Genomic DNA, 22055 nt, shown 5'->3' with positions numbered 1-22055 from the left:
ATGTTTGCGGCGGGGTCTCGCTCTGGCGCTTGCTGTCCACCCGGAACTGGGAGAGCCAGACGGGCAGCGGCCTCAGTCTTTCCCAACTCAGACAGCCCGAGGCTTCCTGCCTGCAGGAGCAGGGGCCTCTGGCGGGGGTGGGGTGGGGGTGGGGTGTTGTACAGGCCCCTGGGGGCCTCATGGCTCCCCTTCGATTGCCTGCAGTGACCGTGCCCAGGCCAGGCCCGCCACAGGACGCGGGACAGGCCTGGGAGGTCTCGACACAGCACAAAAAAAAGTGGGCGTGTCGCCTGGTTTTCCACTGCTCCGGGGCTCGGCACGCTCTCATCTGTGCTAAGTACCCATCACGAGGCAGGGCAGAGCTTCTGGAACATCTGCCTGCTGTGCAGCAGGAGGCCCGCTGCCGGCCCTGCTCCGCCAGCCCCACCGCGGGTGCTGGGGTGAGGCAGCTCCTCCACACCGTTTTCCTTCTCAACCAGGTGGCTGGGCCTGATTGTCCCGTTCCCCAGCCAGGTGTGACCTGTCCGGAAAGCTCGGGGCTCTCCTGAGGCTGCCAGAGGCTGCCAGTCCTCTGCTTGTGGCTGGTCCCTCACTGCCACGAGAGTGCACGGGCTCGGGCTCGGGGCTCAAGCCCTTGCTGGGCTCACTGCCGACCCCTGGGGCCCCCCGGGTCCCGCGGTGAAGACCTGACCTGGCCAAGGCCTCCTACCACCGGAGCTCCCTTCCCCCCACCCCTCTCCTGGCCCAAGGCTTTTTCCGTTTCAACCCCTCCTGCAGCTGGTGACGTCCTGGGCTGCGTTCTGAGGACTGAGGGCTCCCAGGCCCGTCCCGAGGCAGTGCATCCGAAGCTGCTCATCCCAGTCCAGGGTCTCCAGCAGGAGCCGGTGAAGCCGGGTAAGGGCTCTGAGTCACCTCCCGCTTCCCAAACTCCACCCCCCTTCCCTCACACAGTCCCTACTAGGGCAGGAGAGCAAGCCTTTGGTGTAAGAAACACATGGTACCTTCGAAACCAGGCCAGACTCGTCTCTAGTCTCAACTGCTGTTAGCTGTGATCTGAGCCCTGGCAGCCTGCTCTGCCCTCTGACCCCTGCCCGGCCCTCTTCCCCAGGGCACAAACCAGGACACACAGTACGTGTTCAAGAAGCCCCTCTGACCTCCCTGAATGCTGCATGCACCTGAGGCCCAGCTCACAATGCCCCTCTTCCGGGAGGCTATCGCTGGGGGCCACCTGAGCACTGACCGAGCTCAGGACAGGCCAGGGTCTGGCTGATGACTAGACCTAGTCTGATGACTGATGGCTGGTGTCTGACCTCTCTCCACAGGGCCCAGCGCAGAGGCCAGGGCAGGCTTTGCAAACTCATCGTAGTAAAATGCAGATTCTGACTCGGTGGGTCTGGATAGGCCCAAGCCTGCATCTGTAACAACCCCCCCCCCCAACCCTGGGGTGACACTGCTGGGCCCCAGGCCTCACTTTGAGCATTGAGGGCTGGAGCTCATTGCTTGGTAGGGGCTTAGTGTGGGTCTACGGACTCACAGTCATGGATGAACGAATGCACACACCTCTTACCTAAGAACCAAAGAGCAATGAGCCAGCAGGCCTGGGTCACCCCTTGCAATGAAGGACCGTCACAGAGACCTGCAGATGTGGGTGTGGGGGCAGCTGCCAGCCAGCTTCCCTCATCCTTCTAGAGTGTAGTATCTGGAAACTTTTTATACAGCGTTTTTGTTTTTATTGCACATCATATAAAATGGACTGCACCGTATTTAAAACAGACAAGGCATTCACATGGATGTAGAGACCCAGACCTTTCCTCTTTTCTGGCCCTCGCCCATACTCCACACCGCTCCCGAGGCTGGAGATGGCTTCCCCCACATACCCGGCAAAGCCGGGCCCGCCCGCACTGCCCAGTTTGGAGGCTGCTAGTGACTATGACAGGTATCTAGGCGGGATGGGTGGGCCAGCAGAGCACCTAACATGTGGCAGTGACAGGCTTGTGGGCACCTGGTCTGCTGGTGGAGGCTGGGGTTATGGCCAAGTGTCAAGAAGGAAGGCAGGGCAAGGGCAAGCTGGCCCTGGATGTCCACCTCAGGACGAGGACACCCTGTACCCGAAAGACCTCGTCCTGGCTAGCCGGTGGCCACCCACGGCAGGGTCACAGGGAGACAAAGGGAGACAAACCATGGGCACTGACAAGAGGAAGGGGCTGGGGCCCTGAGGACCGTGGAAATGGAGTTGGGGAAAGCCGACCAACTCGGTGCCATCGTCACTTTCACGGGGGGTTGATGTGGTCCCCAGGCCCCGAAATGCCCGTGGAGGCCTGGCTCGCCGCGGGGGGCTGCAGACGCTCACAGGCTGCGGACGGCCGCGGGTGGGGAGGGGCGGACCGGCCCGCTGCCCTGCCCCGATTCTTCTTGCCCACGGGCTGCCGCCTCTTCCTCTGGAGCTTCTCCTTCCGGGCCGCGGAGGTGGTGAAGGTGATACAGTGGGCATCCAGGAAATCCAGCAGCTTCCCCAGGGCCATGCGGATGCCATGCTGCTTCAGCTCGGCCTGCAGCTCGGCCAACTCAAAGGGCTGATAGAGCAGGACCTTGCGGTAGAGGGCCGGCCGGGAGCGGATGTAGCGCCTCACTGCCTCCTCCGTGGCTGCCGCCTGGGCGGCCGTCTGTGAGGCACTTATCTCCTCTTGATCCTCTTCATCCCCTGCAGACTCAAAGGCCACTCCAAACTCACAGGAAGAACTGCAAAGAACCAGACAAAAAACATTTTGTGACCCTCCTCTACAGCACCCCGAGACCAGGAGTCTCTTTGAGGGAAAGAGCGTTTCTGTGTCCCCTGCAGAGCCCAACACGTGGCACGGATGACCTCCCAGGGTGGCAGGAAGCTCCAGGCCGCTGCAATCCTGCCATTCTTGCTGCGGCGGGGGCAGGATCCTACCCTCTGCCAGAATCTACTGCCAGCAGCAACAGGTGCTACCGGGAAGGCCAGCCCCGTCCCCTCACGAGAGTATCCTGAGGGCAAGGATACGGGAGCCCCAGAGGTCTGCTCAGGAGGCTCACAGGGGACTGCCCGTAACCCCAGCTGGGTTTCCTACAGTTCAAATGCAGAAGGCAGCTGGGCTTTCTCAACATCGGCATTAGGCCTTGCTTCCGCCAACTCATGGACCCACTGGCTGGAGGACTTATGAAGCCACTCGCCCTGTCCTTTGGTCCCGTTACCTTTGTGAGTTAAAGGAACTGTCACTGCTGTCCACGGAGGAGGCCACGGATTCCTGGGAGGCTGGGAGCTGGGCGTCACCATCAGGGTCTGGAGGCTCCTCCCTGCTCATTGGAGGGAGGCTTCCACCAGGAGGATTCTCTTGATGGGAGGAGCCCTTGGACGTCTTGCTGGCTTGGGTCTGGCTGTGAGGCGCCTCCAGGAGCACCCGTGAGGACTGGCTCTCATTCTCGGAGTCTGACTCCAGAGTCTGGTGAGTGTACTGGAATATCTCCTTCAGTTTCAGGACCATCTGGCGTTTGGGTAGAGGGCGGACGCCAAACCTGAATGGGGAAACAGGTGAACTTCAGCAAAGAGCAAACAGTTATCAACAAATTAAATTAATGGCTTTGTGTAACTGAAATCTTTTTTTTTTTTAATTTTTTTTTCAACGTTTTTTATTTATTTTTGGGACAGAGAGAGACAGAGCATGAACGGGAGAGGGGCAGAGAGAGAGGGAGACACAGAATCGGAAACAGGCTCCAGGCTCCGAGCCATCAGCTCAGAGCCCGACGCGGGGCTCGAACTCACGGACCGCGAGATCGTGACCTGGCTGAAGTCGGACGCTTAACTGACTGCGCCACCCAGGCGCCCCTGTGTAACTGAAATCTTAAATGCCTGACTTTTGTGAGCATTCAGAGATGTCTACTCTGCAGGCCAACTGAGCTTACATTGAAGAATATTCCAGAAGGGCCATTCCCAGGTTCTGAGCGATGGTGGTAGTGAGAACACCTTCTGTGCCCAAGGTGAGGAGCAGCATTGATTGCGATGTGATAGTTTTGATGTTCTTTTAAAAAATCAGATCTCCTTATTCAGACTGTTAAGGCAAGTGTCCCATTTCCATCCACATGGCTCATGGAGACCTGTCACCCGATGGATCACCTGACGGAGTCTCCTCTCTTAGCTTCTCCGGGAACAGTGTGCGGACAGCCAGACGTCACACACTCTCCCACCCCCAGCGGCTCCTGCTACCAGAGCCCCACAGCAGGACCTTCATCTCCGGCCTCACTAAAGCCTGGACGCTCACAGGAGGGAGTGGACCACTCAGGAGCAAGTTTTCAAGAACAACACCAACCTATCCAGTTCTTTCTTCAGTACCGGGGTCTCCATGATGGAATACCTTGGCATTGGGGTTATGGGCTCTTTCGGGGGCAAGTTCTTCCAATGAGCACCTTCTAGGTAGAACAAAAGAAACACGTATCAGCACAAAGGACCTGGATTTACCTCTTTTGAGCTCAGTAGGATCACCAAGAGAAATCCTGCCTTCAAAGGAAGCCTAGCCACCGTTGTGCATGAGAGCAGTACGTTCACCCCTTCATCGTTTGAGTCTAGAATTGTGTCTTTTCGGAAAGCATCGCACGGCACGTGATGAGGGCCACAGGCCTTGTGCGATGCCGATGCTGCAGGAACAGGGAGGAAGGCAGATTCATGGCTGCCAGGGGCTGGGGTGAAGGGGCAGCGGGAGTGGCTGCTGACGGGATGATGAAAATGTTCTGGGATTCGTGGTGATGCCTGTGGAACACTGTTAATGTACTAAAACCACCGAGGGGTATGGTTTCGTTTTTGTTTCGTAGCTACTGTCTATCACCGTGCGCTGTTAGACCACTGACTGTACCCTGTGCTATTTTATTCCCAGGACTTACTCATTCGTCCTGGGAATAAGGCCTGCACCTCCCACTCTCCCTCCCGTTTTACCCAGCCCCTCACAGTTGCAGAACATTGTTAATGTCCTAAATACCACTGGATTATACATCTTAAAGGGTAAACTTTATGGTGTGTAAATAACAGCTCAGTAAAGCTGTTATTTTAGAAAAGAAGTCAGTATTTTAAAGACAAACGGGACAACTTAGGAATATATTTGGTTCTTATCCTTTTTCTGAGCTTGGAGTCCTTTGAGACTCCAATGAAAACAGGCTGTCTCCTGAAAAAAAGCACAAAAGTCTTTGTATAATTTGAGAAAGCCTGTCACCTCGTGGAAGCCCGCCTCAAATTCAGACTGAGGTCTCCCCGGTCTGATGTCTCCTGCAGTGGTTCTCACGGCACCACCTGGGAACTGGCTGGTTAGAGATGCAAATTCTTGGCCGAGCCCCAGACCGGTGGGGTGGGAGGCCTGGCCGTGTATGTGTTAAGACGTTCTCCAGGCAATTCTGAAGTCCATTCAATGCTGGGAGTGCTGGTCAACAAGGCCCAGATGGTCTCGGGTTTTAGGAGGAAATGAAACACTGGTCGCACGCAGATGCTCTGTCCGCAGGCTGCTTCCATGCTACCAGCCACTGCTTGGTGCAACCCTGCCCTTCCCGGCTCCCCCAGGATCCTCCCGGCAGGGGACAGGGTGGGAGGCAACACCTCAGGGACTGGCACGGGGGACTCTGACTGAAATGAGCTGGGAAACGGCATCCCCCCACGGGGCTGGGGGCTGGTGGATGAGGAAGGACCTCCCCCACTTGCCCACCTCTTGTTTTTTTCAATGAGATGCAAATTCACGTGTAATTTTAAAGTGAACGATCCAGAGGCTTTGGACATTCCCGGTGCGGTGCCACCCCCACCTCTATCTAGCTCCAAAGCATCTTCGTCACCCCGAAAAGGCAGTTCCGTACCCAGCACGCTGCCCATTCTCTCTGCGCCCCCGCTCCCGGCAACTGCTCGTCTGCTCCTGTCTTAACAGAGGTGTCTCCTCTGGACATGTCACGGAAATGGAATTACACAGCATGTGGTCTCCCGTGACTCCGGTCTCTCACCGAGCATCGTGTGTTCAAGGTTCATCCATGACGTACCAGGTCAGTACTTCTATCCTTTCTGTGGCTGATAATACCCCACTGTGTGGATGGGACCGCATTGCCTTTACCCCTGCACGTCAGCTAAGGGACGCCTGGTTATTTCCCCGCTTTGGCTGCCGTGAACACTTGGGTACGAGGATCTGTTTCGGTCCTGACTGCACTTCCACTGAGCATGCTCACAGGAGTGGAGCTGCAGGCTCGGCACGGCAGCTCTGTCTCACCTCGGGAGGAACCACGCGTGGCCGATTCTGAGGTGCACCTGAGGTGTTCGTGTCGGCCTTCAGAAGTGCTGGCTCAGTAGTCCCGAGCAGGGTCCAAAGACAGCAATTTTCACTCGAGCCCAGGGGAGCCACAGGACCCAGGCAAGGATACGAACTGGCTAAGGAGTACTCTGGAAGCAAGCCCGCTGTCCCTGAGCCGGGAGGCGGAAGGGAGGGCTCAGCCGGCCCTGTGCTGTCTTCACCGTCCCCTCCAGCCCCTTAGTGTAAAACAGTGTAAGACACAACTACCCCCACTCCCCAGCCCGCCCCGCTACTCACTTGGCGTCTCTAACCCTTCTGATTTCTGAGCTTCATCAGCACTCGGCGTCTGGGCCGCAGGAAGGAGCTCTGGAGACGTCTGTTCTTTTTCATCCCAGTGGTCCCACAGAGCGGAGTTCAGAAAGCTCTGCCTGCTGCTCCCAGGCGAGCCGGCCCGAGGGGACTTCTCTGGAGCCTTTCTTTGGCCAGCAAGGCTTCCTCGGATGGGGGTGGTGCCCGAGAGGGCCGGGGAGTGGCCATAACCGCTGGGACTACTGGTGCTCAGGGGCCCCGTCAGCTCAAGATTCAAGCGGTCGATCGGAATCGGAGAGAGGGGCTCCATGTGCCAGTGGCAGTCATCAAGAGGGATCGGAGGGTCGTTGTCCGGCAGGGGGCTGCTGTTGGCCACCTCCCGCTCGTCGTCGCTGTCCTCCACCTCCACCACCTCACTCGCGGTGGCCTGATTCAGCAGGCTGGGCCCGAGGGGCGAGCGCTTCCGGAGCCGCCCCGTGGAATCGGCGAGGCCCCCGGAGATGGGACAGGCCGCCAGAAGAGCAAAGTGCTGGAGGCGCCCGGGGTGGGGACTGCATGGGCCCCTGCTGTCGGGGCTTCCTGCAATGATGGGGCCCAAGTGCGGTGGCGACATCTGGGGCCTGGCTATCGAACACGTATTTGCAGCTTCGGGTCTATCCCTGTTTTCTAGGGAGGCCCAGGGTTTGAACTGGGCCATGTGATCCACTAAAGCTCTGGACCTGAGGCCTGTTATTTGGGTCTGGGATGAAGAGTCACGGCTTCTGCTAGCCAGGGGGGTGGCGGGCACCAGCCATGAGGCGTCTGTGGTGCTGTCCTCCTCAGGGCCGCTCTCGGGGTCACAGAACAGCTGAGGGGTCCCTCTGCCCTCCCGTGAGCCCTGGCTCCCTGGCGGCCTCTCCTCCCCACACAGCAGTTCCGCCTCTCTTCGTGGTGGGCTTTGGAAAGAATCCTGATCTGCATCAACGTCGATGACGGAAAACAGCTCAGAAGACTTGGTGCTAACTTCTAGCACTTTCCTTTCTTCCAGGGGACCATCAAGAACTGACTTTGTTTTGGTTTGTTCCAGCTCCAGCTCTTCATCTGAGTCCAGTAAAAGGATAATCTCATCTTCTCTGTTCTTGCTGGATGGAGTATTCTGAGATCGGGAGCTCAAATGACCAGGTTTTGATTGGGTGAGGTCAATGGATGGAGATTTTTCTGGGGAGACCAGAGCCCCTTTATTTCTGCATTCCAACAAGGAACCACGTTCTTTGCCTTTCTGAAGGCCTGGATCTTTAAGTAGCTTGCAGAGGCTCCTGCCCCTCCTCTGCTTGGATGGTGAGTCCTGGGAGGCTGCCCTAGAAGCTTCGCTGGGCGACTGGCCGGTGTGATGAGGGCGAGGGCAAGGGCGTGGCCGGCCAGGACTCCTGCCTTGAAGGAGCTTCGACAGGCACGGGCGCGATGGGGGTGCCTGCCGGTGGGCAGGGGTACAAGGACTCTCCGCCCCCTTTCTCGTGGCCGTGCCATTGTCTTCCTGGAGCTCACTTGTCTGCGACGGTTCAGGGCATCTTCTGGGAGTCGATGAAAAGGGCTGTTCAGCGGCAGCAGCAGCCGAGCACCAAAACGCACCTTCCTTTCTCCCTGTCCGGCCGCCCCGAGAAGGGTGAGAGGAGCCGGGACGCCCCAGTGCTTCCTCTGGGGACCCTGCTGTCTCTGCATCTGCACCATGGCCCTTGAGTCGCAGGGGCGTGGACGGTCCCACGCTCTTCCATTTGACTGGGGCCTCATCTCTTCTCTGGTCACACAGTTCCATCTCTTCTGCATTTTCCGGCTGTTCGTGAACCTGAACACTTAATGAGATTTGTGCAGACAAGGGACCATCCTCCCCGAACCGGTCCGTTTCTTCCTTGACCTCTGGAGTGCTTTCCCCCCGGAGCAGCTTGCGCTGAGTGGCTGCAAATTCATAAATCTCTTCCATTTCTGCCTCATCCACTTTTTCTCTGTCCTCTTCACAGCCCTCGGATTTCAATGAAGCCTCTGCTTCTTCCTCTTCCTTTATCCACATGGACCTCAAGAGTTCTTGGAAGTTCTCCGCCCGGCTTTCACAGTCCTCGTCTTCATTCTCCTTCCGTGGCCTGTCCTCTGAACCCATCACATCAGGCTCTTGTTCGCACAGAAGAGCAAGCTCGCTAACGCCGAACCTGCAGCAGGAAATGACACGCATCACTACCTCACAGAGGCAGCAGCCGGTGCCCCGGCACAGGTGAGGGTCATGGGGAGGAGAGCCGTTGACTCAGTCCTGGCCTCTTCCCTGCTCTATTCCAGACGGCGCCCATGCTCACACCCAGCAGCCCCCGCCCCACACACACCACTCAGCTCTAGAAGGAACTCAGGGACTTTAAGGAAGGGATCTTGGACTCCGCTGCGCAAACAGGAAGGTGCATCGGGCCGAGCTGGAGGACAGCAGCTGGTGGTGCGGCCCGGCTGGAGCTGCCCTGAGAGGCACCCGGAGCTCTGGACCGATGCAAACCAAAGACAGCGAACCCGTCACAGGTCAGCCGGGGCGATGGGGGCACCACCTGCCGTGTCCCCGAACACTCTGTGGTCTGACTGGCACACTCAGAACCCCAGGGGCAGGCTGGTCCTCTCCCAAGGACGCACCCGAGGGCTGACACGGCCTCGGATGGACACGGTTCCCCTCGTTTTGTGGAGCTGCACGCTGCCCCTCCCGGCTGCTGCGTGGACTAGGTGCGAGCCCGCGGGAGTTAAACTACGCATCCTAGCTGCTTCTGTTTTCTGGGACCTGGGAAAGGACGGCCACCGCTAGGCTTTCGTGGTGGAACGGCCAAGGAGTGGCAGGGCTTTGGGGCAGCTGAGGACCACCCCCATCACACCCAGGGAGCTCCAAGCCACGTGACTCGGCAGAGGCCGTCCTCCACCAGCGCTGGGCTCTCTCACGAGCGCCCGCTCTGGCCAGACTTCCAGTCAGTACATCCCAGGTGAGGTCACCACTGAGCATAGACCTGGGGTTAACACAGAAAGGGCGCAGCCCTGGCCCTCCCGCGAGCCGTCAACCTGCTACTCCTTGGCAGTTCGCGTCAGACGCTGTGAGGTAAACGGGAAGAACGATCGGACCTGCGGGCCAGAGCGCTCAGGCCGGGCACCAGCCGGGAAGGCACGCCGGGGTCCGCGGTGTAGAGATAGTGCAGGAGTGCACGGGCAGCCTCGGCGCTCACGCCGCCCAGCAGCGCGCGCTGGCTCTTCACGTCGCCGTCCTCCACGGCGAAGAAGCCTTCGCTGTTCACCTGAAAACGAAGGAGAATACAGGAGGTTACCGACCTCACGAGCCTGACTCGGGGGCCACACAGAGGGGGCCCCTCCTCCACACAGCCTTTCCCCGGCACCAGCGTCAGCCAGTGTCGCGCCAGTCTGCCCCGCGGGCTCTGTGGTCAGGCCATAGGACTTCGCCGTTGATAAAAGCAGACCGTGATGGGTGTTTAAGCACCCGGTCGTTTCCCTCTCGACAGACACATCAGAGGCACTAGAACCTTCTGGGAGAGGCCGACAGTAGCTTCCTGGATCCTGCGACACAACGTTCAAGTTAAATGCGTGTCGGTGCGGGTCAGTGCAGAAACGTTTGTCAGCAGCTCAATCTTCAAGAGGTCGAGGATGACTTTATAATTACAGACACAGAGGAAAAGGAAAAAATTCTGGGGAAAAGTGGATTTTTATTCAGTGAATCAAGAAATCTGATGTTTCCCAATCCTCACTTCATTTCCTCATACTGCTTCCTAACCTCAAAAAGGTCTTCTCCGTGAAGTATAACTGAGAGGACGGAGAGACGGGTGAGAGCGTGGGCAGGGAGGGGGGGTGCGAAGGGGAGTGAAGGGGGTGGGAAGACAGAGGGAGAGCCCGAACAGAGTGGAAGGGAGCATAAGAGAGCACCCAGAATGGGAGGGGTGGGGGGGAGGAGGGGGGAGGGGGCGGGGGGGGAGGCGGAGGGGAGGTGGGAAGAGGGGAGGGGGAGGAGTGGAGAAGGAGAGAAAGGAAGGAGGGGAGGGGCAGGAGAGGAAGGGGGGAAGGGAGAAGGGGGGAGAGGGGACATACTCACATACTGCATGAGAAGGGGGCAGCGGGCATAAAGCACGAACTTGTGGGCGTAAAGCACCTCCCCGCTGTCTGTCTGAAGCTGGATGTCGCTCAGCTGTGGGTTATTGACCATGGCTCTGAAGTCAGCCAGCAGCAAACTGAGGGTGAGCTGGAAGGAGGGGGAGCAGACCGGGCTAACGGCAAGTTCCCCAACTTTAGGGGTGCCTTGAGCTCCTGTCCCCAAGGCTCGCACGCCGGGTTCCACCTGTTATTACCCTGAGGCTCTCAACAATATGGGACAGCACGCTAGCTTCTTGCTCAAGTTCTCCGTTACCCGGAATCCCCTGGCCCACAATGCGGGGGACAAGCAAGTGGAGGCATGACGGCGGCAAGAGAGCTGCAGATGAGGCATTAGCCGCGGCCGAGCAGGGTGAGCAGGGTGCACGTTGGGCTAAGTGCTTCATAAACACCGTGTGCGGCCCGATGTGACAGGCAAGGATCCTGAGCCCTCACCATTCAGGTACCGGGATGACGGGAGCTCCGAGTCCCTTCTCCGACCCTGTGCCACGGTCATCAGGTAGACCGTGGTGTGAAGGGTTTGGCTGATACCGATATACTAACAGGATGACATCCTCTCTAAGGAAAACCCAACTTCCAACCCAGCGTCACCAACAGGGAACCTGAACCATTATCCGGAGGCCAGCCTGGGACCTGATGTCAGAGGGGCACAGTAGATGCTGAACAAATGAATGAAAGTTCAGGGAACGAAGCCCCTCACAGAGCAGCGGTGATCCCTGTGGGCTCTCAGGACAGAGCAGGCTCCCGGGGCTTGGCTGCTGTGGTACCCTAGAGTGCAGTGACGATAGGGACAGAAGCCTCATGGCAGAACCCTAGAGGGGACAGGAGACTCCTGTGGTCTCTTGCCTGGCTTAGCTCAAAGGCCAGTGAGGGTCCAGTGCACTTGTGGAAGGGTCTGGAGACAGTGAGCTGACTCAGTGGCCAGGACCACAGGGTCGGGAGCAGGGCCAGGCTGCCCAGCCCGCAGGGAGAAGCCCGGTCCTTACCGAAGTTTGGCCGCCCCTCTCCAGCTGCTCTTCCTGGGGTGGCGGGATAAACCCAGTCAGTGGAAGGCCAGTGGGTGACAAATCCATCCCTGAGAGAATTCACAGGTTAAAAGAACATCACATCTGGCAACGTCAATCTCCAGGCATCACCTGTCAGCCGGCTGACCCCAGAGGCACCCTGGAGGTACTTGTCACCCGAGGGCTTCTTCACTGAAGCGAACCACCTACTGATAGGTTTTACCCCCTCACCCAGAGGTACAGGGTGGTGAAATAGACACAAGTAGCCTGCAGGTCTCTTGCTCTGGGAAAAGGGCTGTGTTCTGGGTTAAAGTTTAAGGTAATTGTGACAGACTCACCAACACGACATTCATCTGAGAAAAAAGGAAAGCACTCACAGAGACCGCATTCTCCCCATCTCATGGGGACAAGCCAGAGACCCCCAGGTCTGAGTGGCTACCACCACGTCACAAGGACTAGCCAGTGACGCTGCAGCCGTGGCCGGGGCGGGGGGGGGGGGAGGGCGGGTCTGGCCCAGGTGTCCCATCCGGTGTCTCACCTGCAACCCCTCCCGGGCTGGCTGGTCCCCCACTGCAGGGCCATGGGCTGGCATTCATCCCCTCTCCCGCCAGGTCCACAAGGTCCTGCAGGGCCTGGTGCTCCCTCTGGCTGGCGGAGGGGCCTGGGCTCCTGGGGCCGTGGCCTGCAGGGTGGGCACTGGGGACAGCAGGTGGCATCTGCACTCCCAGCTCTGGCTGGTCAGGCAGCCCTGGGAGGAGCATGGGCTCCTGTGTAAGAGCCTGAAAGAAGTCAGAAAGCCGAGTGACCAAATGGCTACTGCAGAAGCCGCCACGCAGAGGATCCCTGAGAGTGCCAGCCACAGCCCAGAGCAACCCTATGAAGCTTTTCTCCCTCACCATCTATCAACGGACTTCTCTGTCACAGTGAAGGCCTGCCTGCTGCACCTATGTTGCTGAAGGTTCCTGAAGGCCCTGTCCTCCTAACGTCATCTAAATGGCCTCAAGCTTAGTGACTCTAGGCACACCTGCATCAGGCTGGTTCCTGGGCCCCACCATACGTGGGTTATACCAGCCCTTCCGGGGGTGGGGTCCTGGACTGCATTTCAGTTACACTCTCCAGGGACAGGATACATGTGGGAAACTGGCCAGTTCTTCCCAGGAGAGCCATCAGTTCCTACACACAGAAACATGCTACAGTCAACACCCCTTGACTTCCTACCCTTCCTTCCTTTTCAGACTTTCTGTTGATGACCAGTGCTGCATTCCTGGAGCTGCTGGCCTCTCCCCAGAGCCCCCCGTATGCCCAGAGGGGAGGGCGCACCTTTGCGGGCTGCTGGGGCACCATGGGAGGGACCAGGCTTGCCGTGTAGAAGGCTTCCAGGGCCCAGGCTCCAGTCAGGGCGCTGCCTTCCCACAGAAAGTTCTGCTTCCCTCCAGGTGGCCGCAGACACCGACCGGCCTTTCCCAGCTCTTCCTTTAGAATCCTGCTCGTGGGAAGTGGCGGCGTGCTGGACAGCTCCACCTCCTCGGCAAAGAGCTGGGCCACCCGATCCGCCGTCAGCCTCCCCGTGGTCTCCGGGTCCTGGACTAACAACGGGGGAGGGGAAACAGGCGCCTTCCTCTTGCGGCTCTTCTTTTCTGGAGGTAAACAGAAGCAAAGGGTCACGAGGCCCAGCTGCAGTCACCTTCGGCCAGCAGCGTGGAGAGCCTCCCCCCGCAGGGGTGCGCCTACCTGCTCCCAGTCTTATCCTCTCAGAAAAGGCATTTCCCAGTCTGAGCGCCGCTGGCACAGCCTCCTGCTCCATCTCAGACCGGGACAAGGCCATGGCCACCAGCAAGTCCTCGGACGGCGCCTCAGGCTTGGTGACCCTCCGCTTCCTCGGCAGCTCCTTCTGGTTGGTGGCTCCCCTCCGCTTCAGACCTCCAGCGTGATGGCTGAAGCTTAAAAGACAGCCAAACAGGTTAGAGAGGCCGGAAGTGTGAGCGCTTCCTCTTCTGAGGCGGTCCCCACTGGACCAGAGAGGCCTGGACCCCTTCTACCCTCTGGTCAGGAGAGAAAAGGGATAAATGTGAACTCATCAGACAGAGGCGTCAATTGCTCTGGGCATTCGCTGTACTCATCCTGTTGCCTTGTGTAAGCTCAAGTGATTCTGGGCCACGTTCGCTGCGGCCCGGAGAGCAGAGGCTCTGGGACCTTCCATGTGATGCTACGCAGCTGAGTTCTTGGCAGACGTACAAAGCTGTAAATGGTACCTGCACATGCTCCGTGTGGCCAGACCCTGCCAATGGAGCCCACATTCGACGGCTCTGAGTCAGCTTCCTGGATTCCACCAACTTCTGCCCAACCATACCTCAGATGCCCCTCAGGCAGTCCCTTGGCCACACTGGCCACGAAAGGATCCCTTCCCCTCCTGCAGGGGCCCGTGGGCAGAGCCTCTGTCCAAGGTCTGAAGGAAAGGACTCCCAGCTTAGACCACCAAAATGGTCAGCCAGCTTGGAGGAGATTTACTTAAAGGACTTTCTGGCTGGAGAACGCAGACTGCCTGGTGAATCCCAACAGGCCGAGTGAGAAATAGGAGGGCAACGGTGAGAGAGAGACTGGGAGCGCAAACCCAGCTGTGGGGCTGCTCTGGAAGGTACCTCTGGTCTTTCCAGAGAAGCTCATGCTCTCCCCTGGGCCAGGGATGGCTCAAGAATCTCAGATATCACTTCGGAAGATCTACACAAGCCCTAATTTGGTTCAACTTCCTGGGAACCCCACATGATAACCACAGCCCCCCAGAGAGAAAGGGGCCATCCCAGTATCCACTACCCAGAGTTCCACACACACCAGGCTTGGCCTTAGGGCAGGTGAGTCTCAAAGCCTCAGTGAGGGTGTCCATCGGCTGTCGTTTTCTACCTTAACAACCTTCTAGAAGGACCCACACACATCTCGTGTCTCTTCTTGGAAGTATTTAAAAGGCAGATATATGTCATCTGAGTAAGTAGTTGTCATCCAGTCCTACTGAAAGACAACAATGGCTTAGATAATATCTATGCTAGGTCCTTAAAGTTTCCAATTCTGAGATGCTGCTGTTGATGTGCTACAATACAGACAGGCTCACCAGCTAAGAACTGACTTTTGCCCACCCCAGTCCCACCACTGGCCCAGCTCAGATGCCCATAACCTGTGTGCAAGACACCGACCAGGACAAACAGAGCCACGCCCTTGGCCTTCCCTTTGCTCTTGACAGCTGTCAAAGGAAGGAAGTCCCAAACCTGCAAAAGTCCAGGGCCGGCACTAGACTGTTCCCTGTAATGCCAGCGTCCACCGTGGCAGGGGCAAGGTGCAGGGGAGCTGAGCTGCCCGCGTACCTGTGGTTTGCACACCAAGGACTTGTTTCTGGCTACGTGCAGGCCTCTTATTGTGACACTTATGCATTTAATTCATGCACATTAACAAAAAGGCCTGTGCTTCTGTCTTGACAACTCTTTGAACGATGCTGAGTCCTTTAACGTTAATGGTGTGAGAATCGGACCGCGTGGAGGTGGAAGCTGTGCCACAGCACACGGGACACAGACACGGACAGCGGGCTACCGAATTCCTCACTGCCCCAGAGGGCACCAACCACAGGATGCCGAGAATGGAGAAAGCTCAGAAAGGCCCTCCAGGAAACCAGTCCAGCTAGTCCTTTGCGTAGACACACCCGTGTGGACCATCTCAAAGCCTTCGAGGATACAGAATCTGTCTCCTCTCCATGCTAGTGGGCACTGTGCCTGATTTCCTTCTCAAATGTTTCGTTTCCAGAATCTAGGGAGGGGTCTAGGGTTCTGTTGTTCTCTAACACTACAAAAGGCTTTAAAAAGAAAAAAAGCGTTTCTGTGGTGTTCCTCCTTTTCATGTGACTCACCTTGATGCCAGTGTGCCACAGGCCCCCTCCGGCGGAACCGTCTGCAGCCGCACAGCCTGGAGCAGGAGCTGGGGGCCCACGTCCATGTTCACCGCGCACTGTTTCAGGTGACTGATTCTGCTCTTCAGGGTGAGAAACGGCCTCCCACAAATCGGGCATTCGGGGATCCGTGGTGTGGTGGGTGCCAGTGCCTTTTCAGCCTCATCCAAGCACCTGGAGGAAGACGGTAAACACAGAACGCCCTTCCTGATAACGTGGATTGTAGCAGACCTGCGTCCACGTCAGCACGGACATGCTGCGGGCCACAGCCAGCTCCCCCACGCGGCCTTCGCTCAGCCTCCGAACCCCTACATTTAGGGATCTGTTAGCAAAGCCGGCTGAAGAAGGCAAGGACAGGTTACACGGAGGCAATCCCGCTAAGTATATACCCCAAAGGACTGAAAGCAAACATTCAAGCTAATACCCGAAACACACGCTCACAGCAGCTCTATTCGCAATATTCAAAAGGTAGAAACACATTCACCCGCCAGCGGAAGAACGGATAAATGAGACACGGTCCATGCATACAATGGGGCATTCTTCAACCGTAAAAAGGAACAGAATTCTGATCCGTGCTACAACCTGAATGAACCACAAAAACAGTATGTTGAGTGAAGGAAGCCAGACACAAAAGGCTCCATCTTGTGTGATTCCACTTACGTCCGGAACAGACAAATCCACAGAGACAGAAAGTGCATGAGCGGCTCCCAGGGGCTTGGGGTGGGCGTTGGTGGGGGTGGGGAGGGAGAGTGAGTGCTAGTGGGTACAGGGTTTCTTTTTGGAGGAGTAAAAATCCTCTAAAATTGACTGTGGTAACGGTTGCACAACTCTGGACATAATAAATAAAAGCCACTGAACAGTTCGTTTTAAAAGGATCAACTGTATAATACGGGAAAGGCATCTCGATAAAGCTATGTAAAAAAACAGCAAGGACAGGTTGATGCCAACACTGAGGTGCTAAGGTCACGGTCAGGTGTCTCCGGATTCCCACCACAGATTCCGCTGGACCTGTCACACCCACGGGAGAGGTGACCGGCCATTCCTACCGGTTCACATGCTGCTCCCTCCGTGTCACGTTCATGGCTGAGAGGTTCTTTTGACAGATCTGGCAGAAGAACAACCCTGTCTCCTCCAGGTTCTCATCAGGTAACGATGCTTGTTCCTGCCCAAACTCCTGCTGCAGGGCCGAGGCCACCGCCGCGTCACTCTCTGTGGCAGGGAGCCAGGGCCCCGACCCTGTGAAGAGGCACGAAGACTTGTGAGGACGAGCTCACCTGCATACCCCTGCACCGCCTGCCAGGCCTCACGGAGCACCCACAGTGGGTGGAGTGTGGAGAAAGCAGACCCGGCCCCACCCTGTCCGGTGAGTGTGGATGTAATCAGGGCCCCTGGAACAGGAACTCCCCCAAGTGTGCAGAAGAACCCTGGGAAGCCTGTTAAAGCGCAGGTCTGCATCCCACAGATCTAGGGGAGGCCTGAGATCCCGCATTTCTGACGGGTCAGGACCACCGTCTGAGCAGCAGCGTCCTGGAGAACGCGCCTTCCGTTTTCCCCGTTTCTGCGAAACTCCGCCTCGGGCGTTCCAGGCTTGCAAGGCTCCTATTCCAATAAATCTAGGTTTTCTCTTCAAAGTGCAGCCTTTCCTACTGCTAGGACCTTTTGTTTCCCATCCTAGAAAAAACAGGTCAAAGTGAAATAAATGCCTTTCTGTCCTCAAAGGTCAGTCTCCTTCTCAGCATCAGACCAAAGGACGGACGGACTGGTTCTGGTCTGGAGATGGCGCCCTCGGTGGCTGGGCCACGGCCGCGGCCCTCTGTCACATCTGAATTTGTTGGAGCAGACTGTTGGCACTCACAGGGAGGTGCTCGGAGAACTTCACAAATCCTCAGTCCTTGAATATTCCTACAGTCTATCGCTCTTTCCACTAAAGCCAGAAACACATCACCCTTCATTTTGGTGCCCTATTTTTTTTTTTAAACAAAGAAATGGTTTCTGTCTCCTGAATACTGAGCATGACTGGCTTTGCTGTGAAGATCGATGGAAACACCGAGTCCCACAGAGGGCGGGTGCCGAGCTCGTGTTCTAGCTGAGCAACTCCTGTGCACCCTGTTGGTGCTGCGGGGACTGATGGCGCAGCAGCTGCCACATCGCTGCCTGCGTGGACCTCAGAGGTAGCCTGAGAATCCTCAGTGCTCCCAAGGGGAAATCTGCACGTCGGTACCAAGAGACTCCATATTTATTAGCTGTAGGACCATCCATGCAGTCTCTTCCTATTTTTTTCCCTCGTGTGTCTTTTCACCAGGGAGGAGGGCTCCTGTTGTTTGTGGGATAAAGAATGGGACTGCCTCCTGGGGCACACCACCTGTAATGTTGTTGCCAAGCTATTTTAACCCTGAGCCACTCAGACCTCTAGTCTACTCACGTGTGATGCAACACAGGGCTTACAGGAAGTGGTTAAATGACACTGTGAGCAAATAAATCTAGAAAAGTGGGAAATTTTAAAACACAGTTGTCCTGCACTAATGAAAAAAATCATGAAAAAGACAGTTTAAGACACTACTAAACTGTCGCAGATGCAGTTTGTGGACATCTAGTTCTCACGGATCCTTATTCAGAAAAAAAAGAAACCAGCTATAAAACTGTCCCTGGGACAAGTAGGGACATTTTAATATGAAGCGGACACCAGGCAGAATTATGGAATTAGGTGTGGCAGCAACACTTTGATCATGTAGGAGATCGAGGGGTGAAACATCATGATGTCTGGAACTTCCTTTCTAATGGTATAGAAGAAACATGTACACTTAGAGACATACAGATAGGTGGCAAAATGTTCATTGTTAAATACAGGTTGAGGATATGGAGGTTCATTGTAATATATATTTACTTTTGTGCGTGGGAAAAATTTTGTAATAAAAAGCCAAAATAGGGACATCTGGGTGGCTTAGTCAGTTGAGCATCTGACTCTTGATTTTGGCTCAGGTCATGATCCCAGGGTCATGGGATCGAGCCCGGCATCAAGCTCTGTGCTGAGCATATAGCCTGTTTAAGATTCTCTCTCCCTCTCTCTCTGACCCTCTCCCCACTCACACTCTCTTTCTCTAAAAAATAACAAAAATAAATAAAAAGAGGGAGAGGTATCTTGTCAAAGAAGGTAGGTGAGAAATGACCCAAGGGACCCTTCATTCTCTGGCTAGCAACAATGAATGGCCAAGGTACAATCCCGGGCAGAGAGCCGGCCCCCACCAGAAACTCCTGGAATGCCAGCTCCTTCCCGCCCTGCCCTTCCCCCGCCCCTCACCCCGAGTTAAAACTTATCCCTGAGGGGAAGATGTAAAACTCCCATCATACCGTCCCCTGCCGTCATCTCCTCTCGAGGGCCCTTCGGGAGGTTTTCTTCAACTGCAGACTCCAGGGAGCACCGTTCGGAAGCATGCCGCAGGCGCTCAGGATCTGCTCTCTTGAACTGCTGCATTCGCTGCAGGACGAGCTCGGCCGTCCGGGGTTTGGAGGGACTGGGCCCCATCGCAGTCAGATGGGAAGGAGGGGGCTGGGAGTCGCTGTCCCGAGCATCCTCTGGCAAGGAGGAAAACATTCACAGGCATGTGTTCTAGCTGGAGAAACAAAGCCTTCCACCAGATCCAGGTTAGACCCAAGTCTCAAGGGGCCCTCTACCAACTGGTTGAGTTTAACCCTCAAGTGTGAATAGGAGTGATTATTGGTGTCCTCCCCGTTGGGGGGAATATAAATAGACCTGTCATAAATATCTTTGATGGGAGGGGGAACAGGGAGTGACTGCTAATGAGCACAGGGTTTATTTCTGGGCTGATGGAAATGTTCAAAAACTGCGGAGTTGTAATGACTACACAGCTCTGTGAGTACGCTAAAACCACTGGACTGTATGCTTGAAGAGTGTGCATTTTATAGAATGTGAATTCTTTCTCTAAAGGTGTTATTAAAGAAATATTAAAGACAAACATTTTGATCTTCCTAGGTCATAAGTTCGATACCCTGGCGTCCACAGATGGCCTCTGGTGGGGATCCATGAAGCCCTGCAGTTTTATGCCAGTTTCACAGGTGTGCACGGGGGTGCGGTTTTCTGGGGGAGTCATGCGTGGCTTTCGCTAGACTCCCAAAGGGTGCATGAGGGACCGACGACGTTTCGGTAACATCACTGATGCCTTACAACGGTCTCTGCCAGCTAAGTGTTTACCACCGCTCCATTGAGAAATCATGCTGACCACACTAGGTAAAAAATATCACTTAAGATCAGGAAGTAAAGGTGAGACATATTTAGAAACAGAACCCAGGAGCCCAAATATCTTATGCAAGGCTGGTTCTCAGCTCTGCTTGAAGAAGGCATGCTACATACACAATATGGTTCAGTACACCAAGGGCAGCAGGATAAGAAACCTGCTTCAAACAGACAAAGGAAAAGAAAAGAACAAAGGTGCTGGAGGAGAAAGGAAGGACCTGAAGATTCTCTTGGGGTTTAAACCCATCTGGCAGCTTCCTACTGCCTTCTGAGCAGCCTAAACGAACTGGCTGGCCCCATTGCAACTTACCCACTCTGGAATAAATTCAAGAAAATGAGAAGCAGCATTATTTTCATGTTCACGTAACTTGTGTCAACTACATAATGTAAAGATTAATAGGAAACTCTGAAAGAGCAGAAGGCCACAAATATAATCATGTAGAAAGTTCACGAAGGGGTTATATTTGACCACTGTTTAAAACAGGAGTCAGCAAACTATGGTCCTCAGGCTGGATGCCTGTTTTCGTTAATGACGTTTTGTTGGAACACAGCCCATTCATTTGCTTACACACTGCCTAGGGAGTTGAGAAGTTGCAACAGAGACCATGGCTGCAGAGCCAAAGCAATTTACTATCCGGCCCTTTGCAGGAAGTTTTCTGACTCCTGGTGTAAAACAGTACAGTCATCTCTGGTTTCCTCTCTGGAAACGTACTGCCCGTGGCTCTGGCCCAGTTACCTGTCTGGGTGTTCTGCACGTTCTCCTGGAGCACAGCAGAGGCAGGCACACCTCCCCCTCCATTCTCAGGGGGAGCTGGTTTGCTCTCCCGCCACTTGGGTGCCCCTTGCCTTTTAGTCCTCGGGGCCTGGCTGCCAGACCGAGTTTTCTTCTCCCTGGGGCCTTGAAGGGTTTTGCTCTTGGTAGCAGTTGGTTTGGTCCTTTTCGGTTTGCTTGTCTCAGTGCTGTTTGAGGCCTTTTGTGTCTTCCTTTCCCCCGACACTTCCTTGGTGCCATTCTTTTTCACCCTTTGGAGAAAGGTGGCGCAGAGCTCCTTAAAATCATCGTCTGACTCATCCATCATCTGACCAACTTTAAGGCTCTCAAGTATTCTTCAGAGATTTGAGGTCTACCTGGGGACCCAGGAACAAGCCTAGCAGGGCCTCCTTCAGACTTGTAGCTCCATCACGGCTGCTCTCTACTTCTCACTAGGACAGCTGGAGAGTTTGCACAATTGAGCAAAAAGTCGTGCTTTCCCCCGCGTAAGAATTTAAATGCCTTTCTTCACACAGAGTCTGCGTTAAGCAGCACATTTAAAGTTCACATCTGAGAGCTTTTGCTGTCCAACGGATGCCTCCAAGGTAGGATACATATGAACTTCATGCTCAGGCAATTCTCCAAGATCTCCATAGTGATAAAGCACATTGGTTCATTCAATGTCACATCTGTGGAAAACCAAAAGCATCTAAATGTAATTAGACAGACATTGCATCTTATGCCCTTCCTTCCAGGAAGGTACAAGAGGATGGAGAGGATGGACAAAGTCCTCAGAGTAGCAGTACCTGTGTCAAATACTCAAGTACAGCCTGGTGAACACAAACTCATGGTCCTACAGGATATCACAGCACAACACAGGGGGAGGGATCTAGAAACCCATCAAAGAAAGACCGTGAGCATCTTGAAAGAGTGTTGTTTTTACTGAAATCTGGGGAATGAATGAATCCCATGAAGGGCAGTTACCGCAGAAACAAGATGATCGTCAAATGCAGAAAAACTATCCCTCAGGCCCTCTCAACAGAAACTTAATGTGCAGGGGAGGGACAAGAGGAATGAAGAAAATATGAGCTTCAACACTCAGGAAGAAACAAAAGACAAGAGTACAGGAGGCTTATTCATCACTGACATGAGCAATGTTTCCAAATCAAAAGAAGGCCACTTTTTTTCCACCCTCTCTCACCCAAGCAAGAGCTCCCCAAACTTAACTCGAACGGCGACCACTGCAAAGGCTGAGCCTTATGGGTGTGATTATTTACACTGGCACAGTTTAGTGGGATTCAGAAGTCAAAACTGAATGACCCAGTAACAGAGTTTATTTCAAATACCATATTGCAACCTCCACTGTCCGAGTAATCCAATTAATCACCTGTTT

At 55.4% G+C, this 22055-nt stretch overlaps 1 protein-coding gene across 1 annotated transcript; it reads right to left on the bottom strand.

The window, feature by feature from the left end:
* Positions 1-1709: 1709 nt before the first annotated feature.
* On the bottom strand, positions 1710-21316 carry SLX4 (SLX4 structure-specific endonuclease subunit). Its single transcript, XM_040459630.1, has 15 exons — positions 21231-21316; positions 20648-21018; positions 19008-19232; positions 16706-16895; positions 15621-15833; positions 13463-13671; positions 13052-13368; positions 12270-12510; positions 11714-11802; positions 10672-10818; positions 9696-9865; positions 6570-8761; positions 4329-4428; positions 3217-3537; positions 1710-2739 (listed from the first exon to the last, which is right to left on the bottom strand). The coding sequence occupies exons 1-15, from the start codon at positions 21314-21316 to the stop codon at positions 2271-2273; spliced, it is 5340 nt and encodes a 1779-aa protein (XP_040315564.1). The 3' UTR covers positions 1710-2270.
* Between the last annotated feature and the right edge of the window lie 739 nt (positions 21317-22055).

Source organism: Herpailurus yagouaroundi, unplaced genomic scaffold, assembly GCF_014898765.1.
Source record: "Herpailurus yagouaroundi ecotype Mexico unplaced genomic scaffold, PumYag 222, whole genome shotgun sequence".
Classification (NCBI taxonomy): Eukaryota; Metazoa; Chordata; class Mammalia; order Carnivora; family Felidae; genus Herpailurus; species Herpailurus yagouaroundi.
This window is presented reverse-complemented; position numbering and strand designations above follow the sequence as displayed.

Bases quoted from the DNA above. Each gene is read 5' to 3' on its own strand.
- SLX4 (XM_040459630.1), bottom strand. From the start codon at position 21,316: ATGGAGATCTTGGAGAATTGCCTGAGCATGAAGTTCATATGTATCCTA. The intron at 12,511-13,051 runs GTGCGCCCTCCC...GACTTCTTTCAG, and splicing joins TGCCCCAGCAGCCCGCAAAG to GCTCTTACACAGGAGCCCAT. The intron at 4,429-6,569 runs GTGAGTAGCGGG...TGTTCTACCTAG, and splicing joins AGAAGGGTTAGAGACGCCAA to AAGGTGCTCATTGGAAGAAC.